Source organism: Acipenser ruthenus, chromosome 4, assembly GCF_902713425.1.
Source record: "Acipenser ruthenus chromosome 4, fAciRut3.2 maternal haplotype, whole genome shotgun sequence".
NCBI lineage: Eukaryota > Metazoa > Chordata > Actinopteri > Acipenseriformes > Acipenseridae > Acipenser > Acipenser ruthenus.
Genome location: NC_081192.1, coordinates 4,744,836 through 4,771,925, shown reverse-complemented (window position 1 = coordinate 4,771,925; position 27,090 = coordinate 4,744,836). Strand labels below are relative to the sequence as shown.

At 41.5% G+C, this 27,090-nt stretch overlaps 1 protein-coding gene across 2 annotated transcripts in view; it reads left to right on the top strand.

The window, feature by feature from the left end:
- Nucleotides 1–27,090, top strand: part of LOC117399920 (gamma-aminobutyric acid type B receptor subunit 2-like) — a 311,468-nt gene that overhangs the window by 184,001 nt on the left and 100,377 nt on the right. For both annotated transcript variants that reach the window (XM_059021519.1, XM_033999374.3), the window contains exons 8-12: nucleotides 6,772–6,832; nucleotides 18,802–18,882; nucleotides 19,064–19,214; nucleotides 21,666–21,798; nucleotides 23,896–24,003. In XM_059021519.1, coding sequence (XP_058877502.1) covers nucleotides 6,772–6,832; nucleotides 18,802–18,882; nucleotides 19,064–19,214; nucleotides 21,666–21,798; nucleotides 23,896–24,003 — 534 coding nt within the window. The remainder of the gene's footprint in view (nucleotides 1–6,771; nucleotides 6,833–18,801; nucleotides 18,883–19,063; nucleotides 19,215–21,665; nucleotides 21,799–23,895; nucleotides 24,004–27,090) is intronic.

Sequence of the window (27,090 nt, the reverse complement as noted above, 5' to 3'; positions counted from 1 at the left end):
ATTAGAAAGGAAGTTTACCACAGATCTCACAAATGGTAGGGCATAGAAAGGTGAAATTGCATATGGTTGTTTAGGGAATCATGGGGATGCAAATGCACAGTTATACATTTTTGTCACTAGGGAGTGCCACTATGACCTACCTCTGATAATCACAAGTGTTCAATATGTGCTCCTCTATGATGCAGAATGAATTGCATTTGTGTGATAACAGACATTATGGCAGCATTACACATCTCATCAGGTATGCTGGCCACCTCCCGGACAATGGCATCCTTGCGGTCCGGAATTGTGTGAGGGTCCCCTCGGTACACGCGTAACTTCAGGTACCCCCATAACCAGAAATCCACTGGTGTAAGGTCCGGTGCACGAGGTGGCCATTCACAAGGAAAGTGTCGGGAAATGATTCTGTCCTGAAAGTGCTCCTGCAAGACGCGTCTCACCTGGTTACCAATATGCGGAGGGCCACCATCCTGCATGAAGACTGTAGTGTTTATCACACTTCATTGCTGCAACATAGGAATGACATGGGCTGTCAGCATGGTGTGGTATCGTGCAGCAGTGTGCATGTTTGAGGTACCCTTGCTGATGGCTCTTCAAAAAAGAATGGCCCAGTAACAAAGTTAGCTGTAAAGCCACACCACACTGTCACTTTAACATCAGGTAGGGGTCTCGCAAATGTTGCACGTGGATTAGTCTCCGACCAGATAACACAGTTGTGCGTGTTCACACTTCCAGACAGGGTGAAGTTAGCTTTATCCATCCACAGGATAGTAGCAGGCCACAGGCCAGCCAATTCCAGTCATGCCAAGAACTGCAACGCAAAATCGACACGTCTGATGAAATCCGTCTCCTCCAATGCTTGAACATGATGCAGCTTGTATGGAAACATCCGCACAGTTGAACCAAGAGCCTTACCAACAGTTGAATTCGGCAAATCCAGGCGGCGGGCTACAGCACGTGTGCTGGTGCTGGGTTGTTCTACGGCATGGCTGATCTCAGCAACAACTTCGGTTGGTGTTCATGTTGCTTGACTGAGCTGCCTTGCAAGTGAGAGGCCTATTAATACCCACAGTACTGTAGTGAACAAAGTAGTAACTGTGGCATATGCGTCCCCATGGTTCCCTTAACAACCTTATGCAATTTCACTTTCCTGTGCTCTACCATTTGTGAGATATGGTGCGTTGATGTGGTAAACTTACTTTCTAATCACCCTGTGGTAGGTCAGGGACTACTAATTGGGAGCAGCCATATCCTATAAATGGAGAGCACCGGGCTCCATTAAGAGAGAGGAGTTTGGTTAGTGAACCCGTCTTGTAACTGTGTCTATGCGTTTGTGTTTATAAAGTTCAGTGAAGGCTCTGCCCAGTCTGAACAATTTTTGTATTTTGTTAGTAGTGAAGGTGAATGCCCGCCTACGTTTTTGTGTTTGTTTGACTTTTATTTTGTGTCTGTTTATTTGTTACTTTGTTCCTGTGCCCTTTTGTTTGTGTTTATTCTGTTTATTAAAAGTATGGGTGAGCGTTTAAACTGCAGCCTTCCTTGCCTCTGAGTCTCTGCCGATAACACCTGGGCCCACAACACTATCCTGTCACACACCCTATAATATATATAGTGGTTTGCAGAAGTATTCACCCCCCTGCAAAGTTTTCACATTTTGTTGGCACCTGAGCATAATCCATGACGTTTTCAAATGAGACTTTACATGTAGAATCTACATAAACTACTCCACATTGATAAAGTAAAAAAAAAAAAATGCATATAGAATATAAATAGGTAAGATTTACAGAGAAAAACAGATTAATCTTAGTTGCATAAGTATTCAACCCGGTTTCAGCCTGTGTGTTCTCAAAGTGGTTTAACTTGTAGATAATTTCACGCAGGTATATAAAGACTTTCAAACTGCAACTCACATAGTGATCCAACAAAGCAACCATGAAGACCAAGGAGCTTTTGAAACAAGTCAGGGATAAAGTGGTAGAGAGGCACAGAGCAGGAGAAGGGTACATCAGGCTCTGATGATCCCTCTCAGCACAGTGAAGTCCATCATTAAGAAGTGGAAGATGCATCATACCACCCAGACACTACCCAGATCAGGTCGCCCTCCCAAACTGAGTAGTCGGGCAAGCAGGAAACTGGTTTGGGATGTCACTCTGAAGCCAACAATGACCTTGAGAGATCTGCAAAGTTCTGTGTCTGAGATGGGAGTCAGTGTTCACACATCAACAATAAGCCAGTCCCTGGGGAGGAAATTCACATTTCAGCAGGACAATGACCTGAAGCACAAAGTCAAAGCAACACTGGAGTGGTTGAACAAGAAGAGAATTAATGTTCTTGAGTGACTCCTGACTTGAGTCCTGACTTTAATCCAATCGAAAATTTATAGCAAGACTTGAAGATTACAGTCCATTGACGATCCCCAACAAACTCATCAGAACTGGAGCAATTTTCCCGTGAAGAATGGGCAAAAATTTCACCATCCTATTGTGCAAAGCTAGTAGAGACCTATCCAAAAAGACTCATAGCAGTAATTGCTGCAAAAGGTGCTTCTACCAAGTACTGACTTAAGGGGCTGAATACTTATGCAACCAGTAAATTTCATTTTATACATTTTCTTTGCAAGTTTTGCTGACATTTAACCTCCTCCTCATATTATTATTATTATTATTTATTTCTTAGCAGACACCCTTATCCAGGGCGACTTACAATCGTAAGCAAATACATTTCAAGTATTACAATACAAGTAATACAATAAGAGCAAGAAATACAATAACTTTTGTTCAAGTGTGTCAAACCACAATTCAATAATACAGCAGATAATAGTGATAGTTACATCAGGATATGATTACATAGTGATAGTTACATCAGGATATGATTAAATACAAAATACTACAGGTTAAACACTTGGCAGATTACAGTATTCTGAAGTACAGGATTAAAAGCAAAATAAAGCACATTTAAATGAAGGGTGATAGTGTCCCAGGATACAAACAGAGGAGTTCTACAGGTGCTGTTTGAAGAGGTGAGTCTTAAGGAGGCACCGGAATGTGGTCAGGGACTGGGCAGTCCTGACATCTGTAGGAAGGTCATTCCACCACTGCGAAGCAAGGGTGGAGAAGGAGCGGGCTCTGGAGGCAGGGGAGCGTAGCGGAGGTAGAGCCAGTCTTCTAGTGCAGGCGGAGCGGAGAGGTCGAGTGGGGGTGTAGGGAGAGATGAGGGTCTGGAAGTAGCTGGGTGCAGTCTGGTCAAGGCATCTGTAGGCTAGTACAAGAGTCTTGAACTGGATGCGAGCGGTGATCGGGAGCCAGTGGAGCGAGCGGAGTAGTAGAGTAGCGTGGGCGAAGCGAGGCGGGCAGCAGAGTTCTGGATGAGCTGGAGCGGACGGGTGGCGGACGCAGGGAGGCCAGCCAGGAGGGAGTTGCAGTAGTCTAGGCGGGAGAGTACCAGGGCCTGGACCAGGAGCTGGGTAGCGTAGTTGGTGAGGAAGGGTCGGATTCTTCGGATGTGCATGCCAGAGTGGAGATGTGCTGGGAATAAGAGAGGCAGGGGTCCAGGGTGACTCCGAGGTTCTTAGCTGAGGAGGAGGGAGAGAGTGTTGTAGATTCCAGAGGAACAGAGATAGAGAGATCAGAGGAGGGGGAGGAGGAGGGAAAGAAAAGGAGGTCAGATTTAGAGAGGTTGAGTTTGAGGTGATGCGAGTGCATCCATGAGGAAATAGCAGACAGACAGGTAGAGATACGGGAGGAGATGGTGGAGTCAGAGGTGGGGAAGGAGAGGAAAATCTGAGCATGATCAGCATAGAAATGGTATGAGAAACCATAGGATGCGATGAGGGGGCCCAGGGAGCGGGTGTAGAGAGAGAACAGGAGAGGACCCAAGACTGACCCTTGGGGGACTCCAGTTAAGAGAGGGTGAGGTGTGGAGGTTGCTCCACACCAGGTTATCTGGTAAGTGTGGTTGGAGAGGTAGGAGGAGAACCAGGCCAGAGCAGTGCCAGAGATCCCCAGGTCAGCGATATAACAGTGTTCAGTTTAAACACTACAGCTTTGAATAAAAAAAGTTTGTTTGAAAAACTGTGCATACATTATTTGTAATTCAACAAAATGTGACGTTATTGCTAGGGGGTGAATACTTCTGCAAACCACTATATATATATATATATATGTATATATATATATATATATATATATATGTGTGTGTGTGTGTGTGTGTATATATACATTTGTAGTCAAAAGTTTACATACCCCAATGGAAATACATAATTTCTAGAAATTTCTCAAAAAAAAAAATATATATATATATATATATATATATATATATATATATATATATATATATATATATTATATTATATTATATTTTTCAAGGCACTGACTGTGAGGGTCTGGAACCAACTCCCCAGTAATGTTGTTGAAGCTGACACCCTGGGATCCTTCAAGATGCTGCTTGATGAGATTCTGGGATCAATAAGCTACTAACAACCAAATGAGCAAGATGGGCTGAATGGCCTTCTCTCGTTTGTAAACTTTCTTATGTTCTTATGTTCTAAAAGTATTCATACCCTGACAAGGAAAATGAAATTAATATTTAATATCTAGTAGAGGCACCTTAAGCAATAATAACCTCTTTTAAACGATTAGGATATTTTTCAATGAGCTTTTGGCATGATTCTTTAGTGATTTTTGACCATTTTTCAACACAAAATTGTTCCAGCTAATTTAAATTTCAAGGACTTCTCTTGTGTACAGCCTTCTTCAACTTATACCAAAGATTCTCAATTTAGATTGGGACTTTGACTAGGCCATTCCTGAACCTTGATTTTATTCTTTAACCGTTCTGAAGTAGATTTTGATGTGTGCTTTGGATTGTCCAGTTGTGCTTTAATCCAAGTTTTGTAGCGGAGGGTTTCTTTTGGTATGCTATGGATTCAATTTTACCATGTATTGGATGTAAATTTCATGTGCCATTCCTTTGAAAAACATCCCCATAGAAGGCTATTACCACCTCCATGCTTGACAGTAGGTATTGTGTTCTTTTCTTTGTATGTCTCACCAGACTTTCTCCAAACGTAACGACTATCAGTATGACCAAATAGCTCGATTTTTGTTTCATCACTCCACCAAACCTTTGACCAGAACTCATATCCATCATTCAAATGCTGTTTTGCAAACTTTAAGTGACTGTCCTTGTGACGTTTTCCTAGGCCTGCGACCATTGAGACCTTCACCATGCAATACTCGACCTATGGGCTAAATGGAAACCCCAGTCCCACCTGCAGCCAATTCACTTTGAATATCTTTGGCAGTCAATCTCAGATTGTTATTAACCTTCCTCACAATTCTTCTACTTGTTCTTGGTGAAAGAACCTTCTTTCTTCCAGACCGAGGGAGCGTTGTGACGGCACCGCAAGTCTTGTATTTCTTGGTAATAGAAACAGTAGTTGAAATTGGGATACTCAAATGCTTGGAAACCTTCTTGTATCCTTCTCCAGCGTTATGACAATAAATAATGTTCTGCCTAAGGCCTTCAGATAGCTCTTTACTTTTTCCCATATTGACTTATTGCTAATGACAGCAATCATCCTATGCCTAACCCTTTTATACTCTCTAAGAATGTTCACCTACAAGTTCTGCATTATCATATTGAAATTTCTAGCACCTTGTAGACAAAACTATGATAGCATTAATGGGTATGAATACTTTTGAATTAGCATTTTTGGAGTTTTGTAAAAAAAAAAAAATAATAATAATAATTAAAAATACTGAAATAAATAATTGTAATTTTTTTCCTGATCCAGAAAAGCAAAACTTTTGCTACAAAAGATTTTTCCTAAAATATTTCGGTTTTCGAGAAATTTCTAGAAATGATAAATTTCCATTGGGGTATGTAAACTTTTGACTACAACTGTGTGTGTGTCATTATATATATATATATATATATGTATAATGCTTGTCATACATTGACAATTACAGTATTTCTATTTGTAAGTGCTACACCATTTGTAGCTGAGGAAGATTAGGAAGGAATTTAAATACAAAGAATACGGCTTCCTTTTTACTAATGTGTTCAAAGTGAGTAATCCAACTTTGAGTGTTTTGAATGATTGTAACTAGCATGATTGAATGCAATTAAATACCTAAGTGCTAGAGTCAGTCCCAACTGTCTAAATTATATCATAGATTTAGACAGATCGGGTCAGAGACTGCATGAAGCAACCGCCTGCAGCTGTGTTTGTTAATGAAGAGGTCCTTCTCATATGGTCAGATAATCGGGGGACAGGTTAATGAGACATCACAGGAGCCTGTCCACAGACCTTATGGCAGAGCACGAAGGGTCATCCACAAATAGCAATACCATATGCATCATTGTGTTAGGCCTCCTAATCATGACATTGAACCTCGCTATAAAAGCAGCATTTAATAGGACTCCTCTTGAGGCTCACACTCAGTCTAGAACTCTATGTGAGCTCTGGTGGGGTTCTAGGCTCTGGTACCTGCAAAACAGAAAATACATTTAAAATGTGGTTTCACCTGAGAGTGAAAATAGTCTAAAATGGTATTCCTCTTCCTTAATTATAAGATCTGGTACCTTTTTGTTTACAAATTAACTCCTTATTATTCTTATTATTATTATTATTATTATTATTATTATTATTATTATTAGTATGGTTTAACATGCTATGGAGTGAAAAATGCAGCATTTCCTGTGAATCTTGAGTATATTTGTACCGTTATTTCTGGTATGTCTGTCATATTCTTCTTTTTATCTTCCCAGGGCCAGGTTATGTTCCGTAATGGAGAACGGATGGGGACCATCAGATTTAACCAGTTTCAAGGTAAGCATGCTTTAACTGGTATGGAACTTGCTACTTTAATTAATTTAAAAGAGCAATGCTATTTCTCTTAATTAATGAATGTCACAAAAGAAAAGTGAAGATCAGGAAAAATGGGAAGATATAGATAAATAGCGTGAAGGGTTACGTCTTTCAGTCTAGCCGTGACATTTCCATTTTGTTTTAGAGCTTGATCTGGCAGAGAAAGAGTTGAATTTCCTTGAAATCCCTCACACCAAATTGTAGTCTGGGAATGGATGATCTTGCACTGTACAGTGGCTGTGAAAAATTACTGAGCTGTGTAGTTTCTCTCTCTCTCTCTCTCTCTGGGCAGAAAATAATTGACATCCTATTGACACATTGCTGGTGAAGAAGGGATAGCCCTGAATAAATATTTAAAGAGGCGCTGTCCCTTTTGCAAGACAGACATTAATCTCCTTTACAGAAACTGGAACTGCTACCATTGTGCTGAAGAAACCCTGGGTCTGTCAAATACTGTATCATGTTCAAAACTACACAATGGCAAATGTTGCATATATAAAGTAGTCTGACAGTGAAAGACCATATGTTTGATTGTCTCAGTGTCAGATTGGCAAGAGTGACACCTACAGTACCACCAGATTATTATTATTATTATTATTATTATTATTATTATTATTATTAGTATTTTTATTATTATTATTAGTAGTATTATTATTATCATCTAATTAGTATGCATACATCCTTCACATTACTAGAGTTGTTGATGCATTGGTCTTGCTTTATATTAACATAATGCAGATTATAAAACAGCTTGTTAGAATGTTGCATGCTGATTGGCCAACCAGTGGTTCTAAACCGTGATATAATCCCCGGTATAGTAACTGTTGGGTAAATCACTAGACCCGTGGCACCATTCCATCACTGCGCCTATTGAAATACCGGTAATAAAAAAAAAATAACAGTGCAGCAGAGGCGTGTTATGATTTCGCCAGTGGCAATAAAGAAACAAGAAAAAAATAACAAAAAGGCAGGACACCAGAGCTTGTTTTAAAATGTTTTTCAAAGTGCTAATCAATCTTTATTTTAAACATTAATACGAAACTACCGTAAACTGAAAAAGAACCATTCTCTCAGCATTCAACAGCTGTCATTCTCGCCCCACACACTTTCCTAGGCTACAGCAAGTCATACGTGCAGTCAAAAAAGCCACACACATATAGAGAAAGAGCATACATGCAGCTAAACTCACCACACACACATACGAATAATTAAAATAATAAAATAACGCTACGCCTAGTACCTAACAACGCACCAAGCAGTGACAATATCCATGGTAACCCACTCCCTCTTGTACCTTAATGCTTTAGTAATAACTGTAAATATTGATTAAGCTGAGGTTGGTTTATGCTTGTTAAATTAGTGAAATAACAGTTTATTATCTTACAATGCTTGGTTAATAAACAGCCTTAGCTGAAAAGTGTTAGAATTGCATGACCCTGGTTCAAACCACAGAGCCCCTGATCATGTGACTTACCCTGCACGCAACACGGAAATGTCTATACTGGAACATGTAGGGCTGTATGTACTAATATTACTTACATCTTCGTAAATATTGTGAATTCGTAGCCTCCTTCCTTCATAGAATTTTTGCGTGCAATGTACTAAACAGCTCTTTTTTTTTACGAACAGCATAAATTACTGCTCATTATACAGGAGAGATCGGAATTTACGCCTCATTATAACTATATTTTTAAGATTTAGTAAAGATTTAGAACTTCCTTCTAGCAAAGATAAATGAGTGGTATAGTGAACAGAAAGAAGAAGTAGTAGGCAAATATAATAGGATCCAGCGATGGCTTCTGCAGACCCCGACATTGATGCAACTATGGCACCGGCCAAACAGAAAAGGAAAACAAATTTCCACAAAGATAATAATAATAATAATAATAATAATAATAATAATAATAATAATAATAATAATCACATTCACATAATAACTGAGAAGATTTTATTATTATTATTTATTTCTTAGCAGAAGCCCTTATCCAGGGTGACTTATAATACATTTCAAGAATCACAGTACAAGTAATAATACAATTAGGAGCAAGATAAAAATACAATGACTTTGGTTCTAGCAAGTACAAGTATAACAAAATACCATTCAATAATGGAGAAGATAAGTGTCAGTGATAGTTACATCAGGATATAATTAAATACAAAATACTACAGATTAAATAACACTTGACAGATTACAGTACTCTAAAGTACAGGATTAAGTGCAGTAAAATAGGGGGCAGATAAGAGCAAGTAAAGCGCATTTAAGGAAGAGTGATAAGTGTCCAGAGGGAAAAAAAAGAGGAGTTCTACAGGTGCAGTCTGAAGAGGTGAGTCTTGAGGAGGCGCCGAAAGGTGGTCAGGGACTGGGCAGCCCTGACATCTGTAGGAAGGTCATTCCACCACTGCAGGGCGACAGTGGAGAAGGAGCGGGCTCTGGAGGCAGGGGAGCGTAGAGGAGGAGGTAGAGCCAGTCTTCTAGTGCAGGAGGAGCGGAGAGGTCGAGTGGGGGTGAAGGGAGAGATGAGGGTCTGGAGGTAGCTGGGTGCAGTCTGGTCAAGGCAACTGTAGGATAGTACAAGAGCCTTGAACTGGATGCGAGCGGTGATCGGGAGCCAGTGGAGTGAACGGAGCAGTGGAGTTGCGTGGGAGAAGCGAGGCAGAGAGAACACCAGGCGAGCAGCGGAGTTCTGGGTGAGCTGGAGCGGACGGGTGGCGGAGGCAGGGAGACCAGCCAGGAGGGAGTTGCAGTACTCTAGGTGGGAGAGTACCAGGGCCTGGACCAGGAGCTGGGTGGCGTAGTTGGTGAGGAAGGGTCGGATTCCTCGTATGTTACTCAGGAAGAATCGGCAAGTGCGTGCCAGAGTGGAGATGTGCTGGGAATAAGAGAGGCAGGGGTCCAGGGTGACTCCGAGGTTCTTAGCTGAGGAGGAGGGAGAGAGTGGTAGATTCCAGAGGAACAGAGATAGAGAGATCAGAGGAGGGGGAGGAGGAGGAGGGAAAGAAGAGGAGATCAGATTTAGAAAGGAGATAGCAGACAGACAGGTAGAGATACGGGAGGGGATGGTGGAGTCAGAGGTGAGGAAGGAGAGGAAAATCTGAGCATCATCAGCATAGAAATGGTATGAGAAATCATAGGATGTGATGAGGGGGCCCAGGGAGCGGGTGTAGAGAGAGAACAGGAGAGGACCCAAGACTGACCCTTGGGGGACTCCTGTTGTGAGAGGGTGAGGTGTGGAGGTTGCTCCGCGCCAGGTTACCTGGTAAGTGCGGTTGGAGAGGTAGGAAGAGAACCAGGCCAGAGCAGTGCCAGAGATTCCCAGGTCAGCGAGAGGATAGTAGAATAGAGTGATCGACAGTGTCAAAGGCAGCAGAGAGGTCGAGGAGAATTAGGACAGAGGAGAGAGAGGCAGCTCGGGCAGAGTTTAGTGAGTTGGTGACAGACAGGAGGGCAGTTTCAGTGGAGAAGCTAGATTGGAGAGGGTCGAGCACAGAATGGTTGGACAGGAAAGCAGAGAGCTGGCGGTGTACAACCCGCTCGAGGGTTTTGGAGAGGAAGGGTAGGAGGGAGACAGGACGGAAGCTCTGGAGGGAGGTGGGGTCGAGGGTAGGTTTTTTGAGGAGGGGAGTGATAGAGGCTTGTTTGAAGGCAGAGGGAAAGAGACCAGAAAGGAGAGAGGTGTTGAGAAGGGAGGAGATGAAGGGAAGTAGAGCAGCAGCAGCTTGAAAGAGGTGAGTGGGGAGGGGGTCCAGGGCACACGTGGTGGGTTTCTGACCTTGGAGCAGGGAGGAGAGGTCAGAGTCTGAGAGGGGAGAGAAGGTGGAGAAGGAGGGTGAGTTAGTAGGGGATGCAGTGGGTGTAGGGGTTGGAGCAGGAGGGGGTGTGGGGGAGGGAGAGGTATTAAAGAGTTTGCGGATATCTGTGATTTTAGAAGAGAAGAAAGAGGCAAAGTCATCAGAGGAGATAGAGGAGGGAGGAGGAGGGGGGAGGGTTTAGGAGGGAGGAGAAGGTAGAGAATAGTTTACGTGGGTTGTTAGTGGAGGCTTGGATTACAGATTGGAAATAAGTACATTTAGCAGAGGAGAGAGGAGAGGAGAAAGGAGGAGAGGAGAGTACGGTAGAGGTCTAGGGCAGCAGGGAGTTTGGTTCTCTTCCATTTCTTTTCAGCATTAAAACTGAGAATCAATAAAAGTATATAATATTGTAGCAGTCTCCGTTAACGCAGGCAGGCGCATCACACAGGGCGAGGCAATCCACACACAGGCAGAGGGCGGCGCGAACCTGGGAACCTCTCGCACTAAAGCATAGCGCCAATACCGCTGTACAAAAGAGCCGGATCCTTTGGAAGGAGCATATATTGGGCTTATGTCTTCGCGTGTGATTACTTCACCTACCAGCCCTGCTGCTGCCTAACCCCGTGCACGCTACACTCTCCCCTGCCAGCCTCAAGTCCGCCTCGGACTTGCTCACCAGGCTACAGTTCGACGAGTGCATGCCGGGGTACCTGCATCCACTTCTGACACCAATGTAGCGATCCCGGTTAACATAGGCAGGCGCATCACACAGGGTGAAGCAATCCACACACAGGCGGAGGGTGGGCATGAACCCGGGACCTCTCGCACTAAAGCATAGCGTCGATATCACTGTACAAAAGGAGACGGCTCTTTTGTGATCCATCACCAGCACCCGCCCCCCCAAAAAACAAAATCTAGTGGTCTAGGTTAAGGTTTTTACTCAATCCCAAGGTTTTTCAGCAGGGGTCTCACTGGTGTGAACACTGAGGAGTTGACATGTCTGTTAATGTTACAGAATATCATCTACTATATAGTGAGGATGCCACTTTATTTATTGTTTTTTTTTCTGCATTATTAAATGAAAACAAATAAAATGAATCGAAATTAACAGATTAATCGATGAATCGAAAGTATTAATTTGTTGTGATATACATTTTCTATATACACTCAAGTATCAACTGACATTCAGAGTGTTGCAGAAGTCTGCATCATGACAACTTCCATGCAGTATTACTTCAGAAGCCCTCCACTGAGGGAAATATGTAGCAGAAATTCACCAATATCTGAGGAAAATAGTATTGAACTTGATCAAATAAATTATGACAAATAGAATTGCATTTCATACGCCACCAAATTGGTAATCTAGTAGCAGTAGCATATTACCTTATTCATACACACATTACATTTAAAAGCAGTATATTGGCATTATCTTTTTGCTGTACAGCACTGTCACAGAATGAAAACAGATCATTTGGTGACAATAAAAAAATATCTCCAAGATATGATATTGTTATGTATACATTGTATTTTATTTGCATTTTCAGAGCAATCCATGCCAATTTATCTATGAGAAAGATCAGTCTTCTCAGCTTTAACCTGTAAACGCTACTAATTGGAGAAGGCTGTCACAAGCAGGACTTGCTTTCAGAACATAGAGATTTAATACACAGAAAAAGAGGACTTTGAAGGTTTCTTATATAAACAGAATTCTTCATCTGATAGAATTTGTCTGAACATTTTCTTTGTCTGTTACTATGAACCAAGGTGTAGAGCAATTGTAGGATGTCAGTGAAAAGGAAACTGGAGACATTGAATTAGTTGTGACTCATTTTGCAAAGGGGATTGAATGTACAGCAGTCCTGCTTCTTTTGCTAATAAATTCATTCTTTATAGCTGTGCAACTAGAGCAATGTTATTTGGCACTATAATTAATTTGTTATGTCTGTACATGATTGCTTTCTACTTAAAACCATTTCTCCATATAAATATTTAGTAGTATAACCAGCGTTTCTACAAGGTGTTTTGCGTTGCACCAATTTACAACCTTCAAGAATTTGCGTGACAGTTTCTAAAATGGCAAGTAAAAAAACAGCTCTGTCTGTGGTGTGGGATTAACATATATATATAAAACAGGATCAACAAAGTGCTGCTTCAGATTTGGCAAGTGAGCCAGAATCAGGGGATACAGGTGCAAGTACGTCACTGGAAAATGCTTCACAATTTCCAAACACTATTTCCACATTTCCAAACACTTAGATGCTAAGTATTGTGGTCAAAGTTTTGTTTCATGTTATGGTTCTATTTTCTGTTATGAGGAATGCAATAAACAAAATCCAAAACGTTTTTTTTTCTTCGTATAATGCTCTTTTTTTCTACATTTAATTTATTTGAAGTTTATTTAATTTAAATTTGACTTTACCTGTGCGTACAGCTAAAAAGGACTAAGTAAACCTCATTAATACTATTACTTTATGAAATGTGCTTTTGCCACTTTATTTATTGCAAAGTCTACTTTTTGTATTATTTCTGCCTGAACTACACACAAGAAAAAAGGTATTCATGTGACATTCTTTGCTTTATAGTTAATTCAGTGGGGTAAGTAAGGCCTTCGCAACCTATTCTTCTGGGATATTTTTTTTAATACAGTTTTACATATGACTTTATGATATAAAGATTTTGCAAATCAATATACTTTTGTTATATTTTGCTGGAAATTGTGCAGCATGTGATTGGACATTGAAAGTAGTTCTTATTTAACTTTAATACATTAGTAATGTACAATGGAACAGAGCAGGATCAGTTTCCTCATCAGGTCAAAATATGATGTTGTAGCAGGGGAGACCTGGACTGACTATCTGGCACATGCGTATTGCTGCAGGTAGAGGGCAGCAGTCTCCTATGATCCGCCTGTCAGTCATGGCGATGACACGGAGAGGTGGTGAAGAGTGTGTGTGTGTGCTTTCCCTCTCTCTGAGTGGCTGAGAGGGGGGCCTTGGGAGATTGCTCGGCCCTTAAGAACGGTGCTTTAGGTGCACTCGGGTGGCCGGACTGGGGAACACATCGTGACCCTGACCGCAGACGTCAGGTGTTAAAAAGGAGGAAAACGAGGCAAGTCTGGCTGAGGATAACAGCCGGCCTGAAAATAATTAAAAGAGAAATCAAAATACGTAGCTACACACCCAAGGGAACAGGTTTAGTTATACGGGGAACTCCGGCCATCCCAGTGTAAAGCAAGCGAGCGTAGGACGGAGGCTCGTGCTGACTGGCTTAGCGGCAGTGGGGGCACTGCGTAAGCAGAACTTTTGTTTGTAGGTTTATTACTGTGTTTTATTTTCCCTTTTTCTTTCGCCTTTGGTTTTCATTATTATTTATGAGCACTTGTTGTGCCCTTGCTTGTGTACCTGTTGTGGCACAAGCCGTGGTGCTGGTTACTGTCGCCAGTATCCAGTCCACGGACAACAACGCCATCTCCTGGACGCAATAAATAAGTGCACCTGAGCGACGTTTCAAATAAAATACTGTCTCCTGGTGTCAGTGAGTTGCCCACCACCCTCCCACAGATGTTCTCCCATCACCACAGAACCTAAACATCTGGGTAGGAGAGGAGCCCTCATGTCCTTTGTGTTCATCACCTGCAACATTAAGGCACATTTTGACAGGATGTAAGGTGGCTTTTAGCCAAGGATGGTTTACTTGGCGCCATGACCAGGTGCTGCAATGTTTGGCCTTAGCATTGGAAGACAAGCGTAACATGACCAATAAGTTGCCACCAGTTCCATCAAAACATTACACACAAAAGACAACATTCCTCTGCCCAGGAGAGCAACCACCAAGAAAAGGTGTTAAAACCAATCCTCGCCCAGGACAACTGGAAGCTGCTAGAGACTGGAAAATGCTGGCAGATGTTGGTCAACGACTTATTTTTCCACCTGAGATTGCCACCACTAACCTTCGATCAGATATTGTCTTGTGGTCTGGATCAGCACACCTTGTTCACCTGGTAGAGTTAACAGTGCCATGAGAGGATGCTGTAGATGAGGCATATGAGAGGAAGAAACTGCGGTATGCTCAACTAGCCACTGAAGCGGAACAGCGAGGATGGAGAGTCCGGGTTTACCCAGTGGAGGTGGGTTGTCGAGGATTTGTGGCACACTCTACAACCCGGTTTCTCAGAGACGTCGGATTCAGTGGTCAAGAGTTGCGTCGCACAGTGAAGAACTTATCTGAAGCAGCAGAGAGGAGCAGCAACTGGCTGTGGTTGAGACGGAAAGATTCTGGTTGGGGATCTCAAGCACAATAGAAAGAAAGAAACGCTGATGTACGGATGTGGCGGAGTGTCCCGCCCCTATATATTTATTTATTATTATTTGTATTTTTGTTTGCAGCGCGGATAAAAGCGCTGCGTCTTTTGTTATTTGTTATTTATAATTTAAAACCCCATGAGGATGCGTGGCTGATCAGCTACTGATTATTTAACTAGCTGACAGTCACGCATCCTTACTAAATGCGTGCAGACTGTGGCCGAGGGGTAATAAGATAATTAACAGCTAGTTAACCCCTCGGCCAGAGTATAAGAACCTGCAGCTGTCCGTGCTGCGGGGTTGAGTGTACAGAGGAGAGTACGGGGAGCGGAGAGAGCGAGGCGAATAAGAGAAACAACTGCTAAGTATCTGCTTATTTGTTTATTTTTATTTGTTTGGCCAACGTGCCCTTTTGTTTTGTGTTGTTTGTTTAAATCTTTTGTTTTGTTTATTTAGTTAATAAAATCAGCTGAACGCCGTTGCGTTCAGTTTCACCCGCCCATCCATTGTTTTGGTTCAGTTACTTCCTGGTCCGTGACGTCACCACACCTCACCACTGCAAGCCATCCTGCCACAACGGGTAAGTAAGCTGGGCTGAGTTGAGTGGGGGACGGAGGGGGGTGATGCTGGAACGCCAGAATTACTGTGAGCCCTCTTGAGGTGTCGTGGGCTAGTCGACGAAACACAGAGGATGGAAGTTGCCCACTTGAAGACCCCAGAGATGTACCCTACTTAGCTCAATCCTGACGGTTGTCATGCTGATGCGCTGGGGAGACCGCACTGTGGTTGATCCCCGGAGCCAGCATCGCAGCCGTTGTGTGTGCTGATGCGCTTGGGAAGCAAAATAAGCTGATCCCTGGAGCCAGCATTACACTTCAGCCATCAACACCATTGGTGCTTGAGCTCCAGAGCACTCACAGAATCACTGCCTGTGCACCTATTATCACTGATTAAAGCCTGGTTTTCAAACGAACTGATTATCGCGCAGAGGGAGAACACAAATGTAAAACGTAGGGGAGGTGAAGGGAGGTTTCATTTCCGAGTAACTGTTTTCTAAGCATTATTTGTGAATGCTTATTCACCATTGCTACACCCCATTAGAAAATTGACTTCCCTGCTTTTTTTTTAAGAGTATATGTGTACATTTGTTTTAAGTACTCGCCCAGAGGACTACTGAGACACAGACATCAACTAGTCCTCATCAGATTTAAGTAGTCTTGGGCAAGGGGACGAGCGTGAGTTTCTAACCATGAATAAGCGCTGGCTGCCGCACTCTGAGGCCACCAAAACCTCTGGTTTGAGAGCCACTGGTGTAGAAAGTCATAAAACCTTCAAGAAGACAAGCAACTTGATATTCTTCAAACTGCATTAGCCAAATTAGCATATTTCTGTATCGATTATTCTAGTACAACACTGTAGAATAAAACAGACAGTTGTTTTTCTTGGTATCCAACAACTTTCTGTCACATGACCCGATTGCCGTTAGACTATTGGAGTAAATCTGAAAAGTGATTTTTGCTACAAGGAGAAGCAGCAACTTTTACTTTCAGCAACTGTTATAGCTTTGTCTATGAAGTATCAACATTTTCAAAATTGAATTATTGATATTAGGAAAATAACCTAAACATCTTAAACTAAAGGACAGGGTGTTTATAATTATAGTTAGAAAACTGATTTGAAAACCTTTAATGTTATCCTTCAGTTAACTATACCTCTTTGCTGTTCTCTGTTGGGCAGTCAGTTTTATACGAGGAGATGTAAGGAGCTAGGATCTATTACTTTAAGGACCAAGGTTTTTTTTGGATGTAGTTGTCTCTTCCTATAAAAAGTCACCAAAAATATTTTTATTTTACAGTAGCATCTTGGAATTGGTGTCCTTTTATCCCCCCAAAAAACTCTGGCGAACATTATAAAGTACTTCAGAAACCTTTTTGCTTTTTTCAACACGATATTTTGGTTTTCTTTTCTCAGTGTTAAGTGTTTTCTTATTATAATGTATTCTTCTTAGAGATACGTGTATAAAAACATGTTATTCTGTGATGCAAGGGACCTTACAATACTTTGTGAAAGTTTTGTTGAGAAATATTGATGTTTGGGCAAATTACACGTAAGTCAGTGGTTTTCAAACTTTTTAGGCCCTGTACCCCTTTCCAAATAATCTAGTCTACCACGTACCTCCATCTGAGATAGGGTCATAATATACCTATGAAAACAAGAAAAAATATGGTCTTTTTTAGTTACTAAATTAAGTACAGTACTTGCAAAACCTCTTCACTAGAAGCCAACGGCGTATTAGAATGAGGCCAATTAGACCGCAAGCCAATATTTCGGTTTCAGATTTGTCATGTGTTGCAAGGCAGATTTCAGTAAAACTAAGTCCTTGCAGCCATACACAGAGGGAATGTAATGCAGTATTTAAAAATGAGCTAACAGGACTTTAAGTTACAAAAAGCTGTGAGCGGGCCATTAATTTAAACTTAGACTCTTTCGTTTTGGTGCGCCGGTGTATCAAACTTTAAGTGCATGTTACTTAGGCAATGTAAAAGCCACTTAGTGGTTCAGGACCTGTTTACAAGTACAGACCTGACACTTTCCAATGACGTATTCACTGTTGGTATGTGGTATTCCTAGTTGGGGCTACGGTCGCTTGAAGGTAAGCCACTCATCATGTGACGGGTCACACGCATAGATTTTGTTATGAGTTGAATGTCATTTTAGCAGCTAGACGGAAAGTGGTGGTATCGTTGGAAAGCTTACTGTCAGCTTTCCAGCAATACCCATATATGTAGAGAGAACTACAGCTCCCTGAAAGAGTACAGTCCTGTGAGATGCATCAGATCAGTGGGTGTATTTCAGTGCCTAACTAGGTTTCTAGAGAAGCTAGAAAGTGAGTGAGAGACTTTTATCCATTGTGTCTTGTGCCAGACTGGAGCTGCTTTACAGAGTGGCACAGAAAGTAATGGACAAGGCCTGAGCACGTAAAATTGTAAATAGTTCTCTTCAGTGTTCCATATTCTGTTTTGTTCCAAAAAATGCTCGGTTGGTAAAAGTGCTAATAAAACAGTTGTTTTTCACGCAATTTGCTTCATTTTTTCCCATGTTCATTTCATATTGAAGTTCAATGGTGCAGTGTTTTTTTGCGCCATCTATTAAAAAATATATATATAGTAGTGACCAAACATGATTGTTTTGGAAAAGTGTTTTACATATATTCTCATCTCTACCACATATAGTATGCCTGATCCTGTTGCAATGTATATAATATGAAAGGACATGTTGTGGTCTTTCATTTGATATAAGTTGCATGCAACACAAACTCTAAAGTAGATTCCCTTTTTTCTTAGCTGTAAACAAGTTATTGTGTCATGTATTGTTTCTGCAAGCTGATGAAAATGTCTCACGATACATGGGGAAAAAAACAAGTAGGCAGTGAAATTCAATCCCTCCCGTATCCAATGATATGCGTTAACAAGCTGTACTGCGAAGTATGGTGGCCCAGTAAGTCAAAGAAACAAAGTGTGTTTTTATTGTGTTTACTCGATCACGGGCCCAGAATAACACTTCAGTATGATCGTGTTTTTATGCGACCACGGTCTTTAAATGGTTAAACGTTCATCATCAGTGCATGAATGCGTTAGCCAAATAAATGCCTACTTTTGAATTTTTTTGTAAATCCTATTACTTCGAAGTTTAAAACAATAACAATACATAAGTTATAGTGGCAAGTTCAGCACTGTGTACTCAAGCACATTGATTGTAAATGCAAACTACTGCCTGTCATTATCCAGACACCTTTTTTTTTTTTTTTTTAAATAATGTGTCTTGTTTTTGTTTCTACAGAAGGTCAAGAAGTAAAGGTTGGGGAGTATAATGCAATAGCTGACGTACTGGAGCTCATGAACAATACCATCAGGTTCCAAGGTAAAGAGACAAAGACCAGTGAATGTCAGTAACCTGCATGTGAAGGTTTACTTCGATGTACCATGGTAAAAGCAAAGCACAGTGCATAGTAAAGCATGCTGTGTTTCATTCACCTGCTTTTAATGTGCTCGGTGTTTGAGTAGGTGTGGACTGCAGCTGACCCCTCTCTTTGTTTTTTTAGGTGTGGAGCCTCCAAAAGACCGGACGATTGTCCAAAACCAGCGGCGTAACATAAACCTTCCTCTTTACAGCATTCTCTCTGCCGTTACCATCCTGGGAATGTTCATGGCAGGAGCCTTCCTTTTCTTCAACATCAAAAACCGCAATCATAAGTAAGACCTTTTACTTCAAACTCTCTCTCTCTAGAAGATCTCATCAGATTTTGCATTTTGCATTTATTTTTATTTTTTGATTTCCTGGCTGCTGAAATGTCAGGGACAACGCTTATATTGTAGATGACAAACAAGATAATTGGGAGCCTCTACTACCCTGAGGAAAGACATGCAAGAGAGTATTAATGAAAATGACATTAGCACTTGTGCATTTTAATCAGGAGGTCATAGGTTGAACCGCACAATGGCTATTACCCTCGGTTGAATCCTCAGACCACTAGAACCACATATCCTGCCCCCAACCCATGCCATGCTGGGGCTTTGGCTGAGTTCATGTTCTTTTTACTTTTAATGAGATATCAGTTTCCGGAGTGGTCTTTAACAGCTCAGCTGGAGTGCAAAACACCTTCTACTGTGACATTGTGAGAAAGCTGTTACTAAGTGTTATATAAGAAAATAAGAACAGTTACGAACGAGAGGAGAACATTCTGCACATCAGTGCTCGTCCGGTTCCTAGTAGCTGATTGATCTCAGAACTTGGTAAAGTTGGATCTTAAGGATCCAAGTAATTCAACCTCAACAACTTGACTAGTTAACCCCTTTGGCCCTGTTTCGGCACTGCACTTAAAGTAATGGTTTGGGTTAACTGTGTCAACTCCTTTTTAGATTTTAAAGATTTCAATCATGTCCCCCCTGACTCTTCTTTTGTTCCAGGCTAAATAGATTCAGTTATTTCATCCTTTCTTCGTATCTTAGTCCTTTAAGTTCTGGAATTACTCTGGTTGCTCTTCTTTGGACTCTCTCCAGAGCCAGTGTACCATGGTGCTGTGGTGACCAAATTGGACACACTATTCCAAGTGCAGTCTCACCAGTGTATATAACTTCATCATAACCTCTTACTCCACACTTTTAGCTATATACCTAAGCTGTTTGTCTTTTTGTTTGCTTCCCCACACTGTGTCATTTGTGACTGCGATGAATCTATTACCACACCAAGGTCTCTCTCTTTGTGTGCTTGCTCAAGTTCTCTCCCCTCCATTTGGTATTTGGATCTTACATTTTTGTTGATATGGAATTTCTTTTGTCATTTTTCTGTATGCCGTCTAAATCTTTTGAGATTTCCTGAGTTGCTGGACTTGTGTCTGCCACTCCCCCAAGCTTTGTGTCATCTGCAGATTTGACAAGTTTGCTAATTATCTCCCTATCTAAGTCGTGATGTAGATAAGAATTCAGTGGTCCAAAGAGAGCCCTGCGGCACCCCACTGAGTACATTGCCCAGTTAGAGATTTCCCCTCTTACAATCTCTCTGCTTCCTGTGTTTTAACCAGTTCTGTATCCACTTGCATGTACATCCTTGTATTCCCACAGATTGCAGCGGGAAGATAAACCTTTCATGCGACACTTTGTCACAGAATTTTTGGAAGTCCCAAGTATGATGTTGTACCAGGGTGATTTGTTACTTGTGGGTCGTCACTGGATAATATCGAGGCAGACACAGAGCATTGGTGTTGACACACCGCACAGGCGTGCAGATTTAATAACACACAAGCGCTGACACTAGCGTACCAGCAATCCTAGTGTCATATTTAATAAAGAAAACAAAACTAAACAAAGCTCAAAATACAAGTTTGCCACACATGGTGAGTGCTGGTCTCACTAAACGAGACACCCCACTCCAGGAACCTACTACACTATGGTAATCCTCTCTAACTTGGTTCAGCATCCCCTAAACGAACCTATTGCTGCTGCTCCCGAAGTCCCGGCCTCCCAGGACTCCGTGTCATTGTGATGGTCCTGGCAGAGCAACAGGCACCGTCTTGCAGTTGAAGGGTTCCATAGTAGTTTTCCTGCAGAGCAGACGCTCTCCTCCTGGATGTAAACCAAACAAGCTTTCCCTCAATGCCCGTCTGTGTAGCAATGGCCTTGCAGCGACCCTGATTTGTAGCACAGAAGCTTTTTGAGCTCTGTACAACTTTCCTCCAGTCCTCAAGTTGTTGGTTTTCTTCAGGTTCATAAGTAGGCTTGAAACATCTCACAAACGTAATATTTTCTGCAATTATAGAAAACCTTGCATCCCCAGACACCTTTTCTGCTTCAGAATCTTAAATAACTGCTGTAATTTGGTTCTCTCGCCATAGAAAACAGACAAGCAGTTTCACCTCATCAAATGAGGAGATAGCATAGCGACATCTTGTACTGTCTTGTAAGGAAAAACGTCACAGCTTTAGTCAGTCTGTCCCCTCCACTTGAAAGATGAGTTGTGCAATATCTGAGTTATTCGGTGGCCTTGTTCTTTTGATTGAGATATTTAGAGAATCTCGGTGGAGCCCTGTAAACGGGTCAGACCGGAGTCTCATTCATTAATCATACTGGAAATGCAGCTCATTACTTTCCTTCTCAGTAATATGAAATCAATGTGGTTCTGCTATCTGTCTGTCTCTGTCTCTACAGGCTGATAAAGATGTCCAGTCCATACATGAACAACCTGATTATCCTTGGAGGAATGCTGTCCTACGCATCCATCTTTCTCTTTGGTCTTGACGGATCTTTTGTCTCTGACAAAGTATTTGAAACTCTTTGCACTGTAAGTACTGTATCTAACGATAATAAAGAGAAAACCTGCATAAGTATCCAGGTTCTGCTGGGGGTGTTGTACCCAGTTTCCAGTTTCTCACCACAAACTGCTGAAGCATCTGAAAATCTTGAAGCCCTGATGCATAAATGTTACTTGACTGAGAGAATTTGCAGTGGGAATCGAAGGTTCTGACCACAGTGACGCAAAATAAGCAATAATGTATTCTTCTTGTCTAGAATCACTTTGTATCATATAGTGAAGGGATGGCCCTTCTAGGCCTGGTCTTTGTTCCTTAAGCAGTTCATTTTTTTAAAATTATGCTTGTTAAACCTGGTGCGGAATGTACCTCTAGGACCAGAGCTGTCTGCCCCTGATCTCGATGATGTAAGAAGTACCCCATTTGTTCTATGTGGTATTTCTTATTGGTCTAAAACACCAAATGATGCAATATGAATCTAAACAAGAAGAAGAGCACATTAGTTAAGTTACCTCTGATATTAAGGCTGCATGTTTCTGCCGCATCTTCAAATATGACTATTTGACAAAAAAACACATTTTGTTTAGTATCAGCATTATGCTGTGAATTGTTATATACATGTGTAAATGCATAAATAACCTTTGGTATTTTACTTAGGCATATTACTTCCAACACATTCACACTCACTGAATATAACAATATTAATCCCATTGCCTGCAGTGACAAAGGCACTTATCAAAAATCAAACAATGTGGAAATTACTAGATGGGAAATGGTTGACCTCTTGGTGGTACTGCTGGGAAAATGTTGTGACTGAAGCACACACATCCCTGCATACCTGTCCAGAGGACTGGCAAGCAGTGGCGTACTTGCTGATGGTCAGACTGATGCAACAACAACAAAAAAATAACTCCTATATGTAACCAACAGTAGTTAGCACTGACACAACTGGAAAGAGTCAGCAGAAAGCGTTCATGAGAGCTACTTTTCAAAGCTGTCAAACTCGGGACACCAAATCCGATGGATGCAGGAGGAAGATTTGGGCTTGCAAAATAACAAATGAATAAAACAAGAATGGTATATACTGTAGATATTTGGTATACATGTGCCCCCCTTGTGGTTGTTTAGTCACTGATAGGTACCAGAAATCCATCTTATCATGGTCCACCGCATCAGTATGAAAACAACAAAACAGTGTTCAGACTCGAGTAGTTTAAATACAGTGGATCATATTCTATTAGACTTCACACAGTGGTATAAACTAAACAAGGGACATTAGCAGCACATGGTCATTTGTTAAGTGTGTTTGTGCACTACTGTTAAAAGGTTAACACCACTGTTATTTACTGCTTTGAATGCTGTGAGGCATAATGCTCTGCAAAGCCATGTCTGGAGTGAAGTTAACAGTGGTGTCAGCTAAATGAAGTATTATGGGGGTGGGAAAGCACCATTAGTAAATACATATTTTCTCATAGCAGCTGATGAAATAGAACCCAGCATTTATGATACGCTGGTGTGACAATGCAGAGACGGTATAGAATAATATAGTGGTGTATACTGTACAGATACAGTAGAGAAGGTCTACTACTTAATTTCTCCAAAGTATCCTTGTGACATCAGTTAAATTCTATAATAAAAAAATATGATACTGGAGAAACACAAGGGCATATGTGTGGAACACCACAAGTGCTGGCTTACCGGAACCTGATCTAGTTAAAGCAGTTCTTTCAAAGCATTAAAGTGTTTGAACCACCATGCCCAGCAGAAAACCATACTTCCTAGCTTTGCCATGCTCTCACTTCACTTTACTGCACTTTCCTGTAATTTTACCATGGTAAACTTTTATAAGGACATGGCCTTCTAAAAACATATTAACTTTAAAAGCTTGTAAACAGACAGAAAGGACACTTGCATCCATTGAGAATTATGATTTTTACTAAAACAGGTGTTCAGATTTGTAATACTCCTTCTTTTTGTACAGGGTAAAGTCTGTAAAAGCATGTAAGTTATCCTGTATGGATCCAATGTACAGATACGGAATGAGACCTTTAAAAAGGTCAACGCTTTTTCATTGTGAAGTTAGTGAGACCCTGCCTGGCCGTGCTTATTCCCTGTCCTGACTCTTGCAGGTGCGCACTTGGATCCTCACTGTTGGCTACACAACGGCGTTCGGAGCCATGTTTGCAAAGACCTGGAGAGTCCACGCCATCTTTAAGAATGTCAAGATGAAGAAGAAGGTGGGGAATACAGGCATCTGTTATATGCATGTACTAGAACTAGAGCTTTATATCTTTATGAGGGCTCAAAATACTGTGATAAATCACTCAACTTTTATAGGAACCTGATGTTTTGAAAGTGATGTTTTCAAGTGACCTAATTAATATGCGTATTTGGGAGGGTATATTTAAATATTTCTGTCAGTGTTCCAATTTGGCTTTGCACGACTACTGATTTCATGCAGATTTCTAATTTGGTCACTGTGACGGGGAGATCTGTGCTGGCTGTCAGGCGCATGTGTGATCCTGCCTGTCAATTATGGCGCTGACACAAAGAGGTTGAGCAGGAGTGTGTTGCTCTGACCTCTTTGATTGGTTGAGGGGCTGGGCTTGGGGGGGACGGTCAACCCCATAAAAATGACGCTGTCCTGTTCCTTGTGTTGCCCATAGCAGGACAGCATCCATCAGAAGCTCTTTGCCGCAGACACTGGGATAAACACAGAGAGCGAAAGTATAAACCCTGAGCTATCTTTTGTTTCACCTCGTTCACAAACATTTTTAATATCACCCAGCAGATGTAAAGAGATCTTGCGACGTATCAAACAAGCGAGAACAATACCGCTTAGTCAGCTGACTCCTCCCTAATCGCCTCCTGCTTTAGTGTAGGAAAAACCGGTACAGTTGCCTTCCAATAAGTTATTTGGGAAAGGGTTACAGATGAGTACGTTGAAAGGACGTTTTTGGTGATTTGAATTCAGACCCGAAAATAATTTTTTATTGACCCGCACCCAAACCACAAACTGTAAAAAAGTTCACATTCCGACCCAAACCCGACCCGCTTTTGTGGGTCACCTGCAGGTACCCGATCCGATGCAGGACTCTACGTCAGCAAGCATGATGGGAACAAATACAGTTACCTCCCTGATGCTGTCTCATTGATCGCTTCAGAACAATCTTTAAAAAACAATTGGGGAGTTTAGATTGGAGAGCAGATTTGTCCCTAGACACCTCAACATAGGTTCCTGCATTAGAATGCATTAACAAGACCAATCGAAGGACTTACATACTGATATTCCCATGCATTAACAAGACCAATCGAAGGGCTTACATACTGGTATTCCCATGCATTAACAAGACCAATCGAAGGGCTTACATTCTGATATTCCAATTCATTAACAAGACCAATCGAAGGGCTTACATTCTGATATTCCAATTCATTAACAAGACCAATCGAAGGGCTTACATTCTGACATTCCAATTCATTAACAAGACCAATCGAAGGGCTTACATACTGATATTCCCATGCATTAACAAGACAAATCGAAGGGCTTACATACTGGTATTCCCATGCATTAACACGACCAATCGAAGGGCTTACATTCTGATATTCCAATTCATTAACAAGACCAATCGAAGGGCTTACATTCTGATATTCCCATGCATTAACAAGACCAATCGAAGGGCTTACATACTGGTATTCCCATGCATTAACAAGACCAATCGAAGGGCTTATGTACTGGTATTCCCATGCATTTTTAGCACCACTGAAAAGAGGATTTTACACAATTAAAGTATTTCCAGATGTGTTTTTTGACTATGATGATCACTGCAGAATCAATTCACTTAGCTGTAAAAAAAAAAAAAAACAGTTGGGAAAAAAAATAATGAAGCCGTATAGGATTGATTTGGACTACCTGATGTTATCTTAGGTGTTGTAGTCCAGGATTAGCCACGTCTATACATTTTGGGTTAATCCAAGCACAACAATTCCTGCATACCAGCGTTTTACTACAAACTCAGTTTCAGGGTTACTCCAATTCAGAAAGGTAGTTGTCCACATTTACATTGACTGATTTTAATTCTTAAATTTGTTAATTTTTACTAGCACACCTTTTTACCAAATGACAAATTGTTACCTTGCTTTACATTCACACAGGTTATGTAAATCAGTGTCCAGAATTGGTCACAGATGTAGCTACCATTCAAGCCTCTTTTTTAGATTTTACAGCTACAGTGTTTCTGTTACCATGTGGGCAGGAAGAGCACGATGTGTCAGAGAAACTGTGGGTTTGAATAGTACAGTAGGTGGGTCTGAGCTGTTTTTAGCTACCTTCCGCTTCCATACTGACCCTGACACAATGTTCCAGGCAGTGACACCGTGCTTTTGTTTCGCTGCACTTGAGTTGAAAATGAAATCGGGAAGTAAATACAGAAAAGACAGTCTGTTTGTTTAATTCTTCCGTGCCGGTTATAAAAAAGCATACAAGGCTCGGTTAACTGAGATGCAGGACAGGAGATTGCTGTAGGAATGCGTTTTAGAAACTGCTGAGCTCTCCACAAGTTACTGTTCACCTACATATTTCGGGGGGCTGGAGCCAGGACTCCTCCCTTGTGTCATCCTGCTAAAATATCTGTCAGTCAACCTTTAATTACCTGTCAGTCACCCTATTTAAACAGTAGCCAGCTTCCTAATTCTCATCTTGCTTTTCAGTTTGCGGTTATAATGCAGAATTGCAGACCCAATCTTAAAACAAACCTTGTTTTCAAAAATGACTATTCACCTGAGGCAGCTTTCGTTTTCATCTGACTCAGATGAAGAAATTCTCTCTCTTCTGGCTGTCTTTCAACAAATAATCCACTGTAAAAATGTTCAAAGAAATCCACCCGTCCTGCTTCTCCTCCATTTGACAATGCTGCTGCTTGAACCTCTGCTTATCCAGCGGTTCCCGCTGCCATTCTTCTTCGCCACTCTAAACGCATCAGACCTCAGGGTGATTCTCCAGCGCAATGTTTTTACAGATTGGCCCATGGACAAACTCGTGAAAACTCTTTTAAAAAATAGGATTGCCCATTGAAGCAGGGAGCGATCAGGCTGTGTGGTCCAGTGCTTAAAGAAAAGGGCTTGTAATCAGGAGGTCCCCGGTTCAAATCCCACCTCAGCCACTGACTCACTGTGTGACCCTGAGCAAGTCACTTAACCTCCTTGTGCTCCGTCTTTCGGGTGAGACGTAGTTGTAAGTGACTCTGCAGCTGATGCATAGTTCACACACCCTAGTCTCTGTAAGTCGCCTTGGATAAAGGCGTCTGCTAAATAAACAAATAATAATA